Source organism: Lithobates pipiens, unplaced genomic scaffold, assembly GCF_037356315.1.
Source record: "Lithobates pipiens isolate NorthernLeopardFrog02 unplaced genomic scaffold, aLitPip1_a1.2 Scaffold_22, whole genome shotgun sequence".
Taxonomy (NCBI): Eukaryota; Metazoa; Chordata; class Amphibia; order Anura; family Ranidae; genus Lithobates; species Lithobates pipiens.
In genome coordinates, this window is record NW_027507784.1 from 84,559,335 (window position 1) to 84,576,774 (window position 17,440).

General features: G+C 44.7%; 1 protein-coding gene across 1 annotated transcript; it reads left to right on the forward strand.

The window, feature by feature from the left end:
- Positions 1-1,795: 1,795 nt before the first annotated feature.
- Positions 1,796-5,501, forward strand: LOC143925414 (uncharacterized). The gene is made up of 2 exons (XM_077449967.1): positions 1,796-1,833; positions 3,977-5,501. The coding sequence occupies exon 2, from the start codon at positions 3,987-3,989 to the stop codon at positions 5,004-5,006; it is 1,020 nt and encodes a 339-aa protein (XP_077306093.1). The 5' UTR covers positions 1,796-1,833; positions 3,977-3,986; the 3' UTR covers positions 5,007-5,501.
- The last annotated feature ends 11,939 nt before the right edge of the window (positions 5,502-17,440 follow it).

The following is a 17,440-nucleotide window of genomic DNA, read 5'->3' on the forward strand; positions in this document are numbered from 1 at the left end:
GTGATTTGCACAGGAGACCTGTGCGTAAGGTTGCCACCTCATCCCTTTAAAACCAAACACATATTAATTACACAGGTTCTGTGGCTAATTAAGGTGGTAATTAAACTCACATGGAGCCGTATCTGCATTCAGTTAGCCTCAGAACCTGTGTAATTCATATGTGTTCAGGTTTAAAGGGATGAGGTGGCAACTCTACCTGTGTTTCTTTTGGTCTGTTTCAGGTCCAAATTAAGCCAAAAATTCAGGTTGAAATCGGACCTGAAACTGTGAATGAAGACGCACCGGACTCCTGCGCTGAGCCACTGCGTGTTCTAGTGTGATCCCAGCCTAAAGAGCGGTCCAAACGAAAATTGCTCCTTAGAGACCAAAGCAAAAAGCAAGAGCGAATAAGAGCAGGTTACATATTTAGCAAAATGTGGAGGTAAAGAATAACTAAAAGCAAACTTTTTTTATTTTGGATAGTGTAAAGAGGGATTGGAACATCTGTCAGGTTTTATTGCTGTCTGCATCTCCTTAATGAGGAAACACTCTCTTTATTTGACATGTTTACCGTTATCACTAAAAATGAAAAATCACTACTTTGGGTTGTCCCCAAAACAAGAATAGAGGAGAAATCTTCCAATAGGGACAATAGTTCTGCTGCGGATTCTTTCATTTTGAATGGATTTCCTCTTACTTCCTGTTTTGACTGTGAGACAGGAAGTGAAGGGAAATCTCCCCAATGGGGCTCAGATGGCAAAAAAATAAAAATACTGACGAGTGTTATAACCTTCCCTAAGTGCTGGTTCACACAGGGGCGATGCGACCTGCACACGACTTCAGCAGCGACTTGCAAAACGACTTCTGTATAGAAGTCAATGCAAGTCGTCTGTAGTCGCCCCCAAAAATAGTACAGGAACCTTTTTCTAAGTCGGAGCGACTTGAGTCGCTCCTATTAGAACGGTTCCATAGTACAGAATGGAGCGCAACTTGTCAGGCAGCTAAGTCGCCTGACAAGTCGCTCCTGTGTGAACCGGGACTAAAGCTGGCCAATCATTATTCAATTCTCTTGTATACCAATGGACTCCACTTTGCTCAGTGGGAGATCGATCCGTTGATCCCTGCTGAGCAGGCAGATGACAGGTCTGTCTCCATTCACTGTGCAGAGAAAGACCTGTCAGAGCCCTGCTCTCCTCTATGGGGAGATTGGATGGAAACAGACCGCCTGTCCGTTTTGCATCCGATCCTTCAGACGGATGGAAGATAGGGTCACCATCCACCTGGATTTCAGGGGCAGGATCACCGCTGACATCTGCCGCTCCATAGAGGTGCATGGAGCGTCCAATCAGGTCCAACTGAAAGGCAGACCTGATCAGAGCGCCCGTGTGAAAGGGGCCTTAGATTTACCAAAACCACATAATATGAAGTAAAACTAAACTTTCAATGTGTATGCAATCAGGCAGGCTCTTGCACAACATAGTTGAAGGTAAATCTAAAGGAAATTGAATAAGAAAATTGTATAATGTATGGTCAGCCTCTCTCCCTCCAAAAATGAAAAAAAATATTTTAGTTCTACTTTGGCTGCCCAGGATTCAAGGGGTTTGAAACACACAAAATAAAATCTCACATATACTTTGCTAAATAAGAAGCAGTCCGAATTGCAAATGTGTGGCTAATTTTCTTTAACAAAAGTCCCCCTGAGATTGTATCAGGTGATTATAATGAAGGTGAACCCAGCCAATCAGAGATCAGTGTGTTGGGTGATCTACATATATAAGAAGGAGCTCAGATTGTTGGGCTCACATGTACTGAGCACCACAGATCTTTTTCAGCTCTGCACAGAGGCTTTGCATTGTAAGTATATGGAATTGGCCTTTTCTAGTGTAATTTCTAATACTGAAGAATGTAAATTATAGGTGTTGGGTATGAATGATTTATTTTATATGGATGTGCACTCTTGTATAGTAGGGGTTGGGACATATTTTTATTTTTCTCCTCCGTTTGCTTGTCGTCCAACATTTCAAGTGTCTGAAACGATATTACTTTCCAGAGATCTTGGGACAACCTAACCTACACATTGCTACTTTTCACTAGGATGTCCATTTTTGGGCCCACCCTTCACTGACCACACATGGCTATGATTGACTTTTGAGGCCACCCAGCATACAGTATTGATGGGTCACATATTGTGGTAGGCTAGGATGAGCCCATTGGAGAGTTGGGAGAGCAGAGTATTGCTACAATCCCCCCCCACCTAATGCCTGTAGCAACCAATCAGCATGTACTGGTCTGACTTGAGCAAAGTGACTTCTGATTACATAATTGAGCAATAACAAAAGACACCTACCCTGGGTAAAATGTAGGTTGTCAATGATGAGTTTCTCCTAATACCGCTGACTGAGAACAGCCTGCAGATCTGGAAAGTCAATAAGTCAGATCTTCTGATTTGTATACTTCTTCTAGATGAGGCCCTCAGAGTACAGAAGGGATTTAATCAGTATGACAGCCAAGCCACATGCATTTTGAGAGGTCGGTTATGGTGAGATTTTTAACCCTTTTAGTAAGTGTGTGAGTCTTAATGTATTCCTAAACCCAGGACCCTGCATTCACTATATCTGATCTCCCACAGTACATGGAAATGCAATTCTTTAGTAAATCTCAATGGCTAAATTCATTTTCTCATTAACAGTGTATATAGCAGTCTTGTGACTTTTACTGTGTGTTCCTGAGAATGATCCCTAGTTTAAAATGGTTGTAAAATCCTATAATCCGCTCTATTACTGTAGTGTGTGTTTCTGTAATACATTATTTTAACATACAACTCAACCTTTTGAGATGGAATTGAGGGACACCTATCTGCAAACCTATGCAGGCATAGGCCACACCCCCTTAAAGAATTCTAGAAAAAACACAAGTTTGGTTAAACCTTAAAGGATAAATCCTTTTATATTGGCTCTTGGAATTTACAAATGCAGCAATTTATAAAATGGATGAAAGGTTTAGCACTGCAAAACACTTTATCTTTCAAAAAAAGTGCCTTTTTATATACAACTATATAGATCAGACTGAAATGAGGGACTTTGCTCCAAATCAGAGAGAGTCCCTCAAAATCATGGCCAGGTGGGTGCTATGCTGTAATAGAGCATATTATAGGATTTTACAAGCATTTTAATTTGGTTCACACTGGGAACTCCTGACAGGGAGGGGGAAAGAAGACGGCATATTACATGGTAAGACCTACCCAAAAATAAGCACTACTGTCTTATTTTTGGGGAAACAAGGTATCGGTATTTTGGTTAAAGCAGGTAGTTATTTTCATTCTCCTGACTGTTCTGGGGCTGCCGTACCCCTGACCCTCTGGACAGTGCTGATTGGCCCTGTGCTGATCTCATGCACCCTCCCAAGAGAAACTCTAGCAATACACACAACTGAGAAAGTACAGAGCTGGGAGGGGGCACTCTGCACAATCAGACTGGGTGCTGCTTAAGAAGGGGAGGATAAGAGAAGACGGGATCAAAGTTACTTTATTTTTACAGTTGTGGCTTTAAACTTTTTAAAGGGTACACATATTAAACACACCTGTACCTGCCCATATTGCATGTTCCATCAATGCACAAACTGGGTTTAACATTCCTTTCATGGAAATGTAAATGATGACGTGCTGGAAAAGATCACTAGAGATCTGGGGAAAAAAATATGGACTCTCCTGAAGACCATACTAACACCAGAAAATGTGGGGGGCAGGTGACGTTCAGGTTGGCATTACCTTCCCCCTCTTAGAACTACAAATGAAGTTGGTGCTGGAAGATTTCTGCTGCCCAGTGCTGTGATAGCTATATGTTCCTTGTTCAGACCTATGTAATGGGTAATATACTTACTCATGGCAGCAGCCTAACATACTGTAATGTTTCTTGTACTGCATCTGTAAAATCTAAAATGGCTTGACTGGTTAATGGATGCATATCTTAATTGTATTTTTGTTTCTCTTCCTTTTCAGCATCTCAGCTATGATTGTCCCAAAGAGCAAAAGTAAAGCAGATTTTTGTGGCGTGGACCAGTATTACTATATTGTCAGGCCAGACCTTAATTGTTACATGAGATCATCAAACTTTAATCATGGAGAAGGGCTGGATGTCTTCAGCTTGCACCCATCCTGCAGGAATGGAGATCATTATGTGGCTTATGAGGATGACCACTTCTACATTATCAAGTCAGACCACTACCGTCGAGTTACAAACATGAACACAGATGACAGTGCAGTTGTTTATTCCCTACACCCTAACTGTCAAGGGGGCAGTCATTATTGTTCGGCTTTTGGATACTTCTATATCATTTTTCAGGACCGAGGGGTCTATCGCCGAACAAGGAACATGAACAAATATGAAGCGGGTGAAGAATTCACGCTACACCCGGAATGCAGAAATGGCCTTTATTATTTTGGTGTGAGAAATTACTACTATTTTGTGAATCCTGAGGACCAATGGGGAGGGATTAAGTACACAAGATGTACCAACTTCAACAAAAACGAGGGCGTTGATACCTACTCCTTCCATCCCAGCATCTACGGCTTTCTGCCTGGAGGCTTGGCTATTGCCAAGGGCCCATCCTATGGTGAGTGGGTGTGCATCAAGACCATTGACAATGACTCCCAGACCCCCCTTCAATGGAAGAATCAGGTTTCCAAGAAGGTTGGATATGAAAAGGAGAAGGTATCCAGTATGGAGCACAACTGGAAAGTAACAGCAACTGTCTCGGCCGAGACAGGAGGATTGGGTGCTTTGATCACTAAGGCCCAGTTTTCCCTTAGCACTGAATACGGCGGCTCTAGTACAAACACAGAGAAAGAGAATTGGAATGAGGTCACTGAAGTTTCAGAGACAATGACACTCACTGTGGAGCCAAAACAAAAAGTCTACATCTTTGTCTACCAGATGGGATTGGGAAAAGAGCCTGTGCTACATTGCCGTGACATGAGAATTCTTGACAAGCCTTCTCCACCTACTGATAACCCCCTTCCACATGCATGAAATTTAGTTCAGGTTTAGATTTCCAAAGTTGATGTGTCTTCAGTCACTCCTATTAGCAGTGGACCTATACTAGTTCTCATACTGGACAATGTAAGACTTTCACAGGAGAGGTTTTGGGCAGATTGTAATTCCTTCCCCTGTGGTCAATGCTCTGCTGCCATACCATTGATAATCCTGTAGGGCTGTAGAACATTCCTGTTTTCACTTTGTGCCCACCTGGGCAAGTGATGTGGCTTTTTTTTTTTTTTTTTTTCCCCTTCTCCCTCTGTGGGAAGACAGGATGGGAAATGTCCTAGTACCAGGATATCAGGGGTGGCGAGTGCAATCTACTTCAGAGTACTTTCTGTGACATCCAGTTACATTTGCCCTGTATGACTGATGCCAAGGTTCACTTCAAAGGACAACTTTAAAATTGTATACCTTGGCAGGCTGAGAAAGTGGTGACCATTGCATTTGGACCCTAATTCTGTTTAATAAATATGCTTTGAAATTGCATTTCCTGTGTCCTGCTTAATTTTAAAACTTAAGAAACACAGCTGCATTTTTAAACTACAACATTTAATGGTGTAACTTTTTGTGCAGTTTTTGCAAAATCTCTCCCTAACACACTAGTGTTTGTCATCTGTACCCTGGTTCAGCAAGATCTGTTAGCGGTCAGAATATATTTCCTATGTGCGGTTTGCTTCATAGGAATTTCTGATAATTCAGAAGCATCCAAAATACAAATTTTGTTGCTGAATTTCAGATCCAAATTCTGTTACAATGGAAACGTGACTGGTGTTCTGTTGACTAATCAGATTTTCTGCTGCTAAATGAAGGTTGGGGTGTGTGTGTATTTTAATGGGAGTGGGAGATTCTAAATGTTCGTTTAATATTCTGTTACGATGAAGTTAAAAACCCAGGGATGGTGGGAGCCCCTCATGTCAAGTACTTTTCTGCAGAAGAGAATGACATTTTGCAACCTGACTTTGGGGCAAAGTATCTCGGGGCCACTTGTAGCTAGGAACCCTAAATTTGGTATGCTAACACATCACTACAAAATCACCAAATTTGGGGTTTCTAGCACCAAGTGACCCCGAGATACGTGGCCCCAAGTCGGGTTGCAAAATGTCATTCTCCGCTGCAGTAAAGTGCTTGACATTTTGCGGCCACATAACTTGGGGTCACTTGGAGCTACAAAGCCCAAATTTGGAGATGTTGTAGTACTATGTTTGCATACCAAATTTGGGGTTTTGAGATGCGTGGCCCCAAATTTGGGTCCTTTTTTGAATTCGTTAGCATTGTAATTTGGATGCGTCCGAATTTAGATTCGAAATGAAATGCACATGTCTAGATGGAAGTAGGACTGATATTGCAGGGCCCAGTAGGATGACAGTTGTACAATAGTTGTGTTGTACCAGTGTGAACCCGGCCTAAAAGGGAAAGTTGTGAGCAGCCCTGCTCACACAGGCCAGAAAGTTAAATATACTTCAGCATGCAAGAAATTATATAACAGAAGTAATTGCAATTAGTGGAACAGATACTATCATTCAAATAACACGGTGCCCATACAATTGCAATAGAGCAGATGTTAATGGTACAATGTTGCAGTAAGGCACAGTATTGCAGCAGCAGATTACTTTTCAATGGCACAGTTTAGCAGTGGAATTTTGCTCAGTAGTGGCAGAGCCGATCCTAGGGGCACCGACGTCTGGGTGCAGAAATATTTCTGGCGCCCCCACATGGACATGGTCATCTTAATAACTCCTCCCCCGTTACAAATGTTTCTATGGCAAAGACTCAAACACAGAGATGCTCCCCTAAGGAGTCTTTGTTACCCTGGGGTCCTCCCATGATCTCTTAACAATAAACAAATTACAGGAAGAGGGTACACTAATGGGACCTAGAGGGAGGAATCTCTCTGATGAACACGGAGAGGGCTTCTATTAGAGTATGGTAGAAAGAGCCCTCAGACATACAACAGATGACGGTGAGAGACTGCAGCCATGATGATACAAAAGATGGTCAGAGACTGCAGACATGATATCAAATGCAGCCTACCAGTTCCCACAACACAGCTCATAAGTGGCCACCAATTGTAGCCTGTCAGTGGCCACTAATTGCAGCCTACCAATGCCTCTGGATCACACAGAGCGGCAATGATCTCCTATCACAAAGCTTGGATTTGAATCACCCAGGCGGCCACTGTAACAAAGACCCGCCTCCTAGACCAGCTTGCGGCTTCTATGATGCAGGTCACACTGATTCAATTTCACTGCTTTGGATCAGTGTTCAATCTACCTCACAGGAGGCGGGAGTTTGTTACAGTGCCGCTGGGCATTTCAGACCAAAGCTCATGCAGTGTGTGTGTGGAACACGCACAAGCAGTAGCATCACTAGGGTTGGTGTCACCTGGTGTGATAAAACATGGTGTCACCCCCCCCCCCCCCACCTGTTTTTGGGCCAGCAGCCCAGCATTGGAGATCGTTGGTGCATGTTACGGCATTCAGTAAGGCCTACAGCAGTGGTTGTTAACTCCGGTCCTCTGTACCCACTAACAGGCCAGAATTTAACCACTTCAATACCGGGCTATAGTCATATAACATCTGCAGATGGGATCTCCCATCCTAGACGGGAATTAAATTGGCTCTGTACCACGTGACTGGCTGTGTCCAATCACAGCTGGTCACAGAATGTAAACAAACCGCAGTAACGAGATGTTACCGGGTTCTCCTCCTCACACACCAATCGTGTGTGAGAAGGGGATTGTGGTAACATATCATTACCACTTACAGTACACACCAACCACACTGATTGGCCCCCAGTAAAGAGTACCAGTCACAGCCCATCTGAGTACCTGGGTACCTGTCACAGTTCATCCGAGTACCTGTCACAGCCCATCTGAATACCTGTCAGCACCCGAGTACCAGTCACAGCCCATCAGAGTACCCGAGTATCTATTTGTAGCCCATCAGATTACTTGAGTACCTGTCAGCAGGCCATCAGAGTACCCGAGTATCAATCTCCAGCCGATCAGAGTACCCAAGTACCTGTCACCAGCCTATTAGAGTACCCAAGTACTTGTCTCCAGTCCAACTGAGTACCTATCTGCAGCCCATGCCATAGAATGGGTAGGGTAGGGACCGATGTGAGAGTGCAATGTACAGGGGCAATTGTAGACACTCACTCAGGTTGAACTGGATGGACTGGTGTCTTTATTCAACCTTACTAACTATGAAACTATGAATGTACGTTGGGGTATTTGCTTTCCAAAAATGGGGTCAATTTGTGGGTAATTCCACTGTCCTCATGCACCAGGACCTTCAAAAATATGATAGGTAGGAATGAAATGAGATGTGTAATTTATGCTCCTAGAACGCCTGAAGGTACTACTTCAATGTTGGGCCTCTCTATGTGGACAGGCTGTGTAAAAGTCTCACACATGTGGTATCGCCATACTCGGGACGAGTAGCAGAATGTGTTTTTGGGTGTAATTTTTCTATATACATGCTATGTGTTAGAAATATCTTATAAATTGACAACTTTGTGTAAAAAAAAAAAAAAAAAAAAAAAAAATAAAAGATTTTCATTTACTTTCCACATTTTCTGAAGACTTGTGTAAAAAAATTAACTGTTCAAAAGACTCATTATGCCTCATAGAATAGATGTTGGGGTGTTTACGTTCCAAAGTGGGGTAATTTTGTGGGTAATTCCATTGCCCTGGTGCTCCAGGGCCTTCAAAAGTGTAATAGGTCGTTAGGAAATTAGAGGTGTAATTTATGCTCCTAGTACACCTGATGGTGCTCACTGCATGTTGGGCCTCTATATGTGGCGGGGCTGTGTAAAAGTCTCACACGTGGTATCGCTATATTCAGGAGGAGTAGCAAAATGTATTTTGGGGTGTAATTGGAAGAATGCATATGCTGTGTGTGAGAAATAACTTGTTGTTATGACAATTTTGTGAAAAAAATGTTAATCTTAATTTTCTGAGGAATTTGGGGAAAAGATTACAACTTCAAAAAACTCGCCATGCCTCTTGCTAAACACCTTTGACTGTCTACTTTTCAAAAAGGGGTTAATTGCAGGGTATTTGTACTTTTCTGACATTTCAGGGCCTCAAGAAATGAGATAGGCCGTCAGCGCATCAAGTGTGATCAATTTTCAATGATTTGCACCATAGCTTGTAGACTCTATAACGTTCACAGAGACTAATGCTGGCCATACATTATACAATTTTCTCCTATAGATTTCCTTTAGATTTACCAAAACCATATAATATGAGGCCAAATCTAAACACTTTCAATTTGTGTGCAATCAGACAGGCACTTGTACCACACAGTTGAAGGTAAATCTAAAGGAAATTTAATAAAAAAATTGTATGGTGTATGGCCAGCTTAAATAATATCCACCAATTTGGGTTATTTTTTACCAAAGAGATGTAGCCGTATAACTTTTGGCCCAAATTTATGAACAAAAAATGACTTATTTGCAAAATGTTATCATAGAAACTAAAGTGTTTTCTTTTTCAAAATTTTCACTCTTTTTTTCACGTAGGTTGCAAAAAATAAAAAACCCAGTCGTGATTAAATACCACCAAAAGAAAGCTCTATTTGTATGAAAAAAATGATAAAAATTTTGTTTGGGTACAGTGTTGCATGACTGAGTAATTGGCATTCAAAGTGTGAGAGCACTGAAAGCTAAAAATTTGTCTGGGAAGGAAGGGTGTATAAATGTCCTATATTAAAGTGGTTGTAAACCCTTACAAACCACTTTGACCTACAGGTAAGCCTAGATTAAGGCTTACCTGTAGGTCCAAGACATATCTCCTAAACCTACAGGGTTTAGGAGATATTTTCCAAAACACAGGCACCGCTGTCTACGGCGCATGCGCCTTAGACAGCGGCGCGCAGGCGCACTGAGCGCGCTGCTGTCAGCGGCGATATGCTGCGAGTGGCAGCTCCCATGCACATGCGCGGGAGTGACATCATCGCAGCTTCATCGAATGACAGCGGCAGAGCAGCGAGACCCACCGAGAAGATGGATGCTCCGGACTACAGGGGACATCGATGACTTTGCTGGCTCTTGTGTCAGGTAAGTGACACATAATGGACTACTATGTGATGCATAGTAGTCCATTATGCTTTACCTTTGCAGGGAATCAAAGAGGAAGTAAACTCCTCAGGGTTTACTTCCTCTTTAATTACCTTGGGGAGATGCAGACTAGAATACTGTAATCACTGAGCAGCAAATGGTATCACCTTTGATGTATTTCAGTTATCTTGCAAACCTGGCCTGTTAATGGGTCCCGAGGACAGGAGTAGAGAACCACTGGCCTAGAGGATGGCCTCTGGCTGGACGTTCGCTCACTCTGATTTGCCCAGGGTGACTCTGGTCAGTAGTGTAGCATGTCTGTACCCTGGGAGTGGCTCTGTCTTTTTCTGACTGGTGGTGCTGGGCAGCAGTGTGGCTTTCTCTCTTGTGGTGCTGGGCAGAAGCATGGCTCTCTCTCTGGTGGTGCTGGGCAGCAGCGTGGCTCTCTCTGGTGGTGCTGGGCAGCAACTTCGCCCTCTCTCTTGTGGTGCTGGGCAGCAGCGTGACTCTCTCTTGGTGCTGGGCAGCAGCGTGACTCTCTCTTGGTGCTGGGCAGCAGCGTGACTCTCTCTCTGGTGGTGCTGGGCAGCAGCGTGACTCTCTCTCTGGTGGTGCTGGGCAGCAGCGTGGCTTTCTCTCTTGTGGTGCTGGGCAGCAGCATGGCTTTCTCTCTTGTGGTGCTGGGCAGAAGCGTGGCTCTCTGTCTCTTGTGGTGCTGGGCAGCAGCATGGCTCTCTGGTGGTGCTGGGCAGCAGCATAGCTCTCTGGTGGTGCTGGGCAGCAGCATGGCTCTCTGGTGGTGCTGGGCAGCAGCATGGCTCTCTCTCGTGGTGCTGGGGAGCAGCGTGGCTCTATCTCTGGTGGTGCTGGGCAGCATGGCTCTCTGGTGGTGCGGTGTAGCCGCATAGCTCTCTCTCTGGTGGTGCGGTGTAGCCGCATAGCTCTCTCTCTGGTGGTGCTGGGCAGCAGCATGGCTCCCTTTCTGGTGATGCTGGCAGCAGTGTGGCTTCCTCTCTGGTGGCACTAGGCAGCAGTGTGGCTCTTTCTCTGATGGTGCTGTTACAACGTGGCTCTATGGTGGTGCTGGGCAGTGTGGCTCCCTTTCTGGTGGTGCCGGCAGCAGCGTGGCTCTCTCTTTGGTGGTGCGGGTACAGCATGGCTCCCTTTCTGGCAGTGCTCTCTGGTGGTGCGAGTACATCGTGGTGGTGGAGCACTCTCTCTGTTGGTGTGGGTACAGCGTGGTGGTGCTCTCTCTGGTGGTGTGGGTACAGCATGGCGGTGGCACTCTCTCTGGTGGTGTGGGTACAGCATGGTGGTCTCTCTCATGGCGGTGGCACTCTCTGGTAGTGTGGGTACAGCATGGCGGTGGCTCTCTCTCTCTCTCTCTCTCTCTCTCCAGCATGGCGGTGGCACTCTCTGGCTTCCCCCAGCACAGTCCTCTCTTTTTCCTTTAGTATTTACTCAGCTTCTTCCTGGGTTCCAGGCTCTCACTCTATCCCCAGCAGAATGCATGTTGGGGGCTGAAGTCTGCTGCCTGTAGACAATGCTGCTGAAAATCTTCCAGGACTACATGTCCCACGATGCTCTGCTAGTATCTTCTGATTGGCCCTCCACTGTGGCCAGTGTTGGACGGAAGCAAATCGGGCACCAACGAGATTAGAGCCGTGCTCTGCTGACATCCCGCAGCTCGCCTCCCCCTTGTCACAGTAGGGCCACTTGTGTTCACTGGTGGACTGTACCGCCTTCCCCATAGCGATGCTTCAAAGAACAAGACAGGGAGGAGGGAGGGGAGCACTATGACACTTTGTTGGGGACACTTTCCAGTTCAATGCATGTAAGGGACAGCAAACTTATAACAAGAAGAAATTTGAGGGGTACAGACCATGCTACACAGAGGATGAACATTACAGAAAAACATATTATTAACACGCTAAATAGCTCAAAGGATAGGTTCACCTTATAAAAAAATAAAAATAAATGCATATTTTGTTTTTTGCAGGTAAAACAATGTGCGTTTATTATATTTTTAAGGAGTCTCCAGAGCATTGCACCCAAAATCAGCAAATCCTGGGAATGTCCAGCTCCTGTAGACTCTCAGCACAGCTGTCTGCCTGTACCTCTCAGTTACCCGAGAGCAGGAATATCAGTGGACTACAAGGATGTTTATCAGTGGCCTCAAGACTCATTGAAAACTACAAGCCATCAGCTGCAATGGTTGAAGATACTTTTAGGTATTCATTGACAGGGCCCGCTGCATTGTTATCAAATAGTGACAGTAGGTGCAGGGAGCAGATCCCGGCTCGCTGTCATGGAGGATGTTTAGTGTGGAGAGAGCTGCGGATGCTGGAACACATTAAAGTTGCACCCTACAAACATAAATGTATTCTTTAACTGCTTGTGGACTGCCAGTCATGGCCGATCACAGACGGTTCCAACCCCCACTATGCACGGTGCATGCGCACAATCACGTCGGTGGCAGCGTGTTCCCGGGAACAATGCTCGTCACTGACGCTGGTAAACAGCCGGCTGTTTACCCACATGATCGGCTGTGATCCTTTCACAGCTTATCACTAAGTGTAAACAAACCGCGGTAACGAGATGTTACCGGGTTCTCCTCCTCACACACCAATCGTGTGTGAAGAGGAGATTGCGGTAACATCTTGTTACCGATTACAGTACACACCAATCACACTGATTGCCCCCCCAATAAAGAGGACCTGTCTCCACCCATCATAGTACCTGTCACTCACAGTCCATCAGAGTACCCGAGTACCTGTCACAACCCATTAGTGTACCGAGTACCTGTCACAGCCCATCTGGGTACCTAAGAACCTGTCACAGCCCATCAGAGTACCCGAGTACTTGTCACAGTCCATCAGAGTACCCGAGTACCTGTCACAGTCCATCAGAGTACCCGAGTACCTGTCACAGTCCATCAGAGTACCCGAGTATCTGTCACAGTCCATCAGAGTACCCGAGTACCTGTTACAGTCCATCTGAGTACCTGAGTACCTGTCACAGTTCATCTGAGTACCTGAGTACCTGTCACAATCCATATGAGTACCTGTCACAGTCCATATGAGTACCCGAGTACCTGTCACAGTTCATCTGAGTACCCGAGCACCTGTCACAGTCCATATGAGTACCTATCACCGCCCTTCAGAGTACCCGAATACCAGTCACCAGGCCATCAGAGTAGCCGAGTATCTGTCACCAGGCCATCAGAGTACCCGAGTACCTGTCACCAACCCAAAGTGATATAAATACAAAGAATTACCGCTCTAAGGTAATGACTTCTCCCAAAACAGCTGTCTCCACAATCCCACAGGGTGCTGGCTCTGTTTGCAACAGGAACTGAAGTAGAAAAGATGTAGCTGGATATTGCGGCATTTAATTTTTTTCTCTGCAATGTTTATGAATATCAGTATTTTTTATGTTAACTAATATCCTATTAGACATGTTTGTCATTTGTTTGATAATCACACAGCTGATATATTATGTTGGGTGTGTGATCAATCAACAGGGTTTTTGTATCAGCTTCTTATACCTGTCGGTATAGTGATATTCGCATTGAACCTGCCCTTGGTTTTAGAACATTCGATATCGATCGTTCATTTGGTCTATTCCTTTTATTTTTGATATCTATGCATTGTATTATAGGAGACGACCTAAGCAGACACATCCAATAATGCGATATTTGCAATCTTTTTATTATGAAACCTTTTTTGGGATGTGTCATTTTTAGGGAATATTTTTTTTGTGTATTTTTTTGTGTGTTTTTCTCTGGTGGGTTTGACATTCAATGAGCCCATGTATTGGCATGCACACACATTGAGAGTTTGTTTCTTTCTCTCTTTTTTTTGTGTGTCTGCCAATGCGTGTGAAAAAATATATAACATTTTTTTACATACAAAATGAAAAATCTTTTTACTTAAGTCATTTTTTATTTCTTTAGGTTACAGCTATACCTCTTCACCTAAGGATAAGATTTATCATGTCATTCATTTATTACCATTATGTATGCTTTCAATGTGTCAGCTTGATTTTGGTGTTTTAGGGGAAAAAGTATTTTTCCTTTCATTCATTTAAATGTTAATCTTTAGACTTTGGATGTTCACAGGTGTTTCCTTAATTGCTATCTTGTCATACACATATTTTATTCATTTGCCTAATTGCTTGTGTGTGTGTATATAGCTCTGTATGTATATTCTGCTCATTAGCTATGACTAAGCACCGTGTTCGGTGTGAAACATGTCAGCGGCTGTGCAGTTAGTCTGTTTGCCAGCCTAGATGCTATGATTTTAATTACATTTTTGAAATAAAGTTGAATAATTTGGAGTGCGGCTATCCAGCTACATCTTTTCTACTACCTGTCACCAACCCATCAGAGTACCCGAGTACCTATCTGCAGCCCATCAGAGTACTTGAGTACAAATTTGCAGCCCATGCCTCATAGAATATACGCTGGGGTGTTTGGTTTCTAAAATGGGGTAATTTTGTGGGTAGTTCCACTGTCCTGGTGCTCAAGGACCTTCAAAAGTGTGATAGGTAGGAATGAAATGAGATGTGTAATTTATGCTCCAAGAACGCCTGAATGTACTACTTCAATGTTGGGCCTCTCTATGTGGCCAGGCTGTGCAAAAGTCTCACACATGTGGTATCGCCATACTCGGGAATAGTAGCAGAATGTGTGTTGGGGTGCAATTTTTGCTATATACATGCCATGAGCAGAGTGAAAGATGGACCACAGCACTCAGTGGCCCTTATGGGGGTACCGCTACACTTAACTTAAAGTCTTACTAATAAGAAATGTTGGGCTGCTCACCTAGATTTGAGATATTTAACCATTCAGGCACTGACAAGAGTGGGAGCCTTGGTCATGAACACGTCATGATTATATAGATACCAGTTGCGGCCAGTGCTCAAAAATTTTGGGAGGGTGCAAACAAACTGAAAAATACTGAACCCCCCCATCAACTGCAGCCTCTTTGTGCCCATCAATTGCAGCCTCTCTGTGCCCATCAAATGCAGCCACTGTGCCTACCAAACGCAGCCACTGTGCCCATCATATGCAGCCATTGTGCCCATCATATGCAGCCACTTGTTGTACCCATCCTATGCAGCCACCCCTTGTGCCCATCAAACGCCACTACTGCCCATCATATGCAGCCACCACTTGTGCCCATCCTATGCAGCCACCACTTGTGCCCATCCTATGCAGCCACTTGTGCCCATCAAATGCAGCCACTTGTGCCCATCAAATGCAGGCACTGTGCCCATCAAATGCAGCCCCTGTGCCCAGCATATGCAGGCACTTGTGCCCATCAAATGCAGCCACTTGTACCCATCATATGCAGCCACTGTGCCCATCAAACGCAGCCACTGTGCCCACCAAATGCAGCCATTGTGCCCGTCAAATGCAGCCACTTGTGCTTGTCAAATGCAGCCACTTGTGCTGTTTATGCAGCCACTTGTGCCCATCATATGCAGCCACTGTCCCCACCAACCCCCCCCCCCCACACTCGCGTGGCTCACGGCTCTGGCAGACCACCCTGGCACTTACAGCCAGGCAGCTGCTCCTCTCAGTGCAGTGAGTTCACAAGAGTGGTGGCGACCTCCGCTCCAGCATGTGTCTCCTAAGCCTGAGACCGCTCCTCTTCCTAAGTGCCAGGCATCCAATAGGGTGGCTTGGCGCTTTGGCCAATCAGGAAACAGGTCTGATGCCATGCCTATTGAGGGGAAAGGGAAGAAGGTTAGTGTGAAAATAGCAAAAATGAATTTGCTATCGTCACACAATTGGGTGGGATCAGGGGTGAACTCTCTGCGCCCCACTCCCACCCTATGTTGATGCCTATTTGAGCCTCTGGCTCTAATCAGTTGCTTCAAAAAGTACCACCCCCTCCCGCCCCCGCCATAGGAATGCATGTGTCCGTCGTCCTAAAAGGGGCCCGGGCGCATGGATGGGGGGGGGGCGCCACCTGTGTGCCCACAGTGCACCGGCCACCACTGATAGATACCTGCCTCATCTTTAGACCTGTGATCTCAGCTTCTGCCAGAGATCCTCCAGTACCAGCTTTCTTTGGGACTATGAGATGTCATGAGCCCAAATAATGAGAGCCAAAAAGAAAGCTGATGCTGGAAGATGTAAAACAATGTGACACAATAAACCATGTCTTTTAGGAACACCCACCTTTTATGTGCCAAGAAATGAATACGGCATCTTGCCATACTTTGTGTGGTACACTTTTTTTACCCAAAGAAATCTGTGTTCACAGTGAAAAGGGCTAGTTGCTTGTCTTTGCTCCCAAGGGCAAAGGTTTTCAGTCCTTGCTTGGTCCAGTGCCTCCAGCCACTACTAATGTATACTGTGCTGTACATCCATTGCTTTAAAGCACTCGTAAAATGCTGGACACTTTTTTATTGTTATTTTTGTACCTGCAAGGTAAAGGCATAATGTGCTAGTATGCATTGTATACTAGCACATTATGTTAAACTTACCTCCAGCCCTGAGAGGTCAGCACTGCAGGCGCTCTCATCTTCACCCATCTTGCTTCTGGGTTAGTGGACTCTGGCTCTGTGACTGGCCAGAACAGTGATGAGGTCACTCCCGTGCGCATGCCCCGGAGCCACTGTTCACGGCACAGGGCTCTGAAGAAATGGTACGGATGGCTGTTTCTTCAGAGCACATGAGCCAGTGATGTCACTGGCTGCATGTACACTAAGGGGTTGATTTACTAAAGGCAAATAGACTGTGCACTTTGCCAGTGCAGTTTCTCCAGAGCTTAGTAAATTAGCAGAAGCTCTTCTGACTTTCATCATCCAATCATGTGCAAGCAAAAATGCTGTGTTTTTTTTGTTTTTTTTTAACATTTCCATGCATGTGATTGGCTATTCTTTGCAAAATGAACCTCTACTTAATTTACTAAGCTGTGGAGAAACTGCACTTACAGTCGATTTGCCTTTAGTAAATCAACCCTACCGTGTTTGGTATGCTGCCCTGTAATATAAGTGCCTCACATCAATGCACTCTGTGAAAAATAATACTAATAAAGATGTTCTCTGAATGGCAAAAGTGCCAAGAGAGCACTCCTCTGTGGTTATTATATAGAAAGGCAGCCAATCACTACTGGACACAGAAGATAGCAGTGCTCATTGTAGTAGCAGTGACTACTACAGTACAGTGATTGTCAGCTTCTACAGCAATCATTCAGGTATGAGATTATACATACACTGCGCCAAGCTGGATCTGTATAACCATACAATAGAAACCAAATTCAAACTTCAGCTTTAAAGCACAACTCCGGGAAAACTCCGGGAAGTCCTTCATTGCAAACTGTGTGCAATCACACTGCAATGGTTAACTG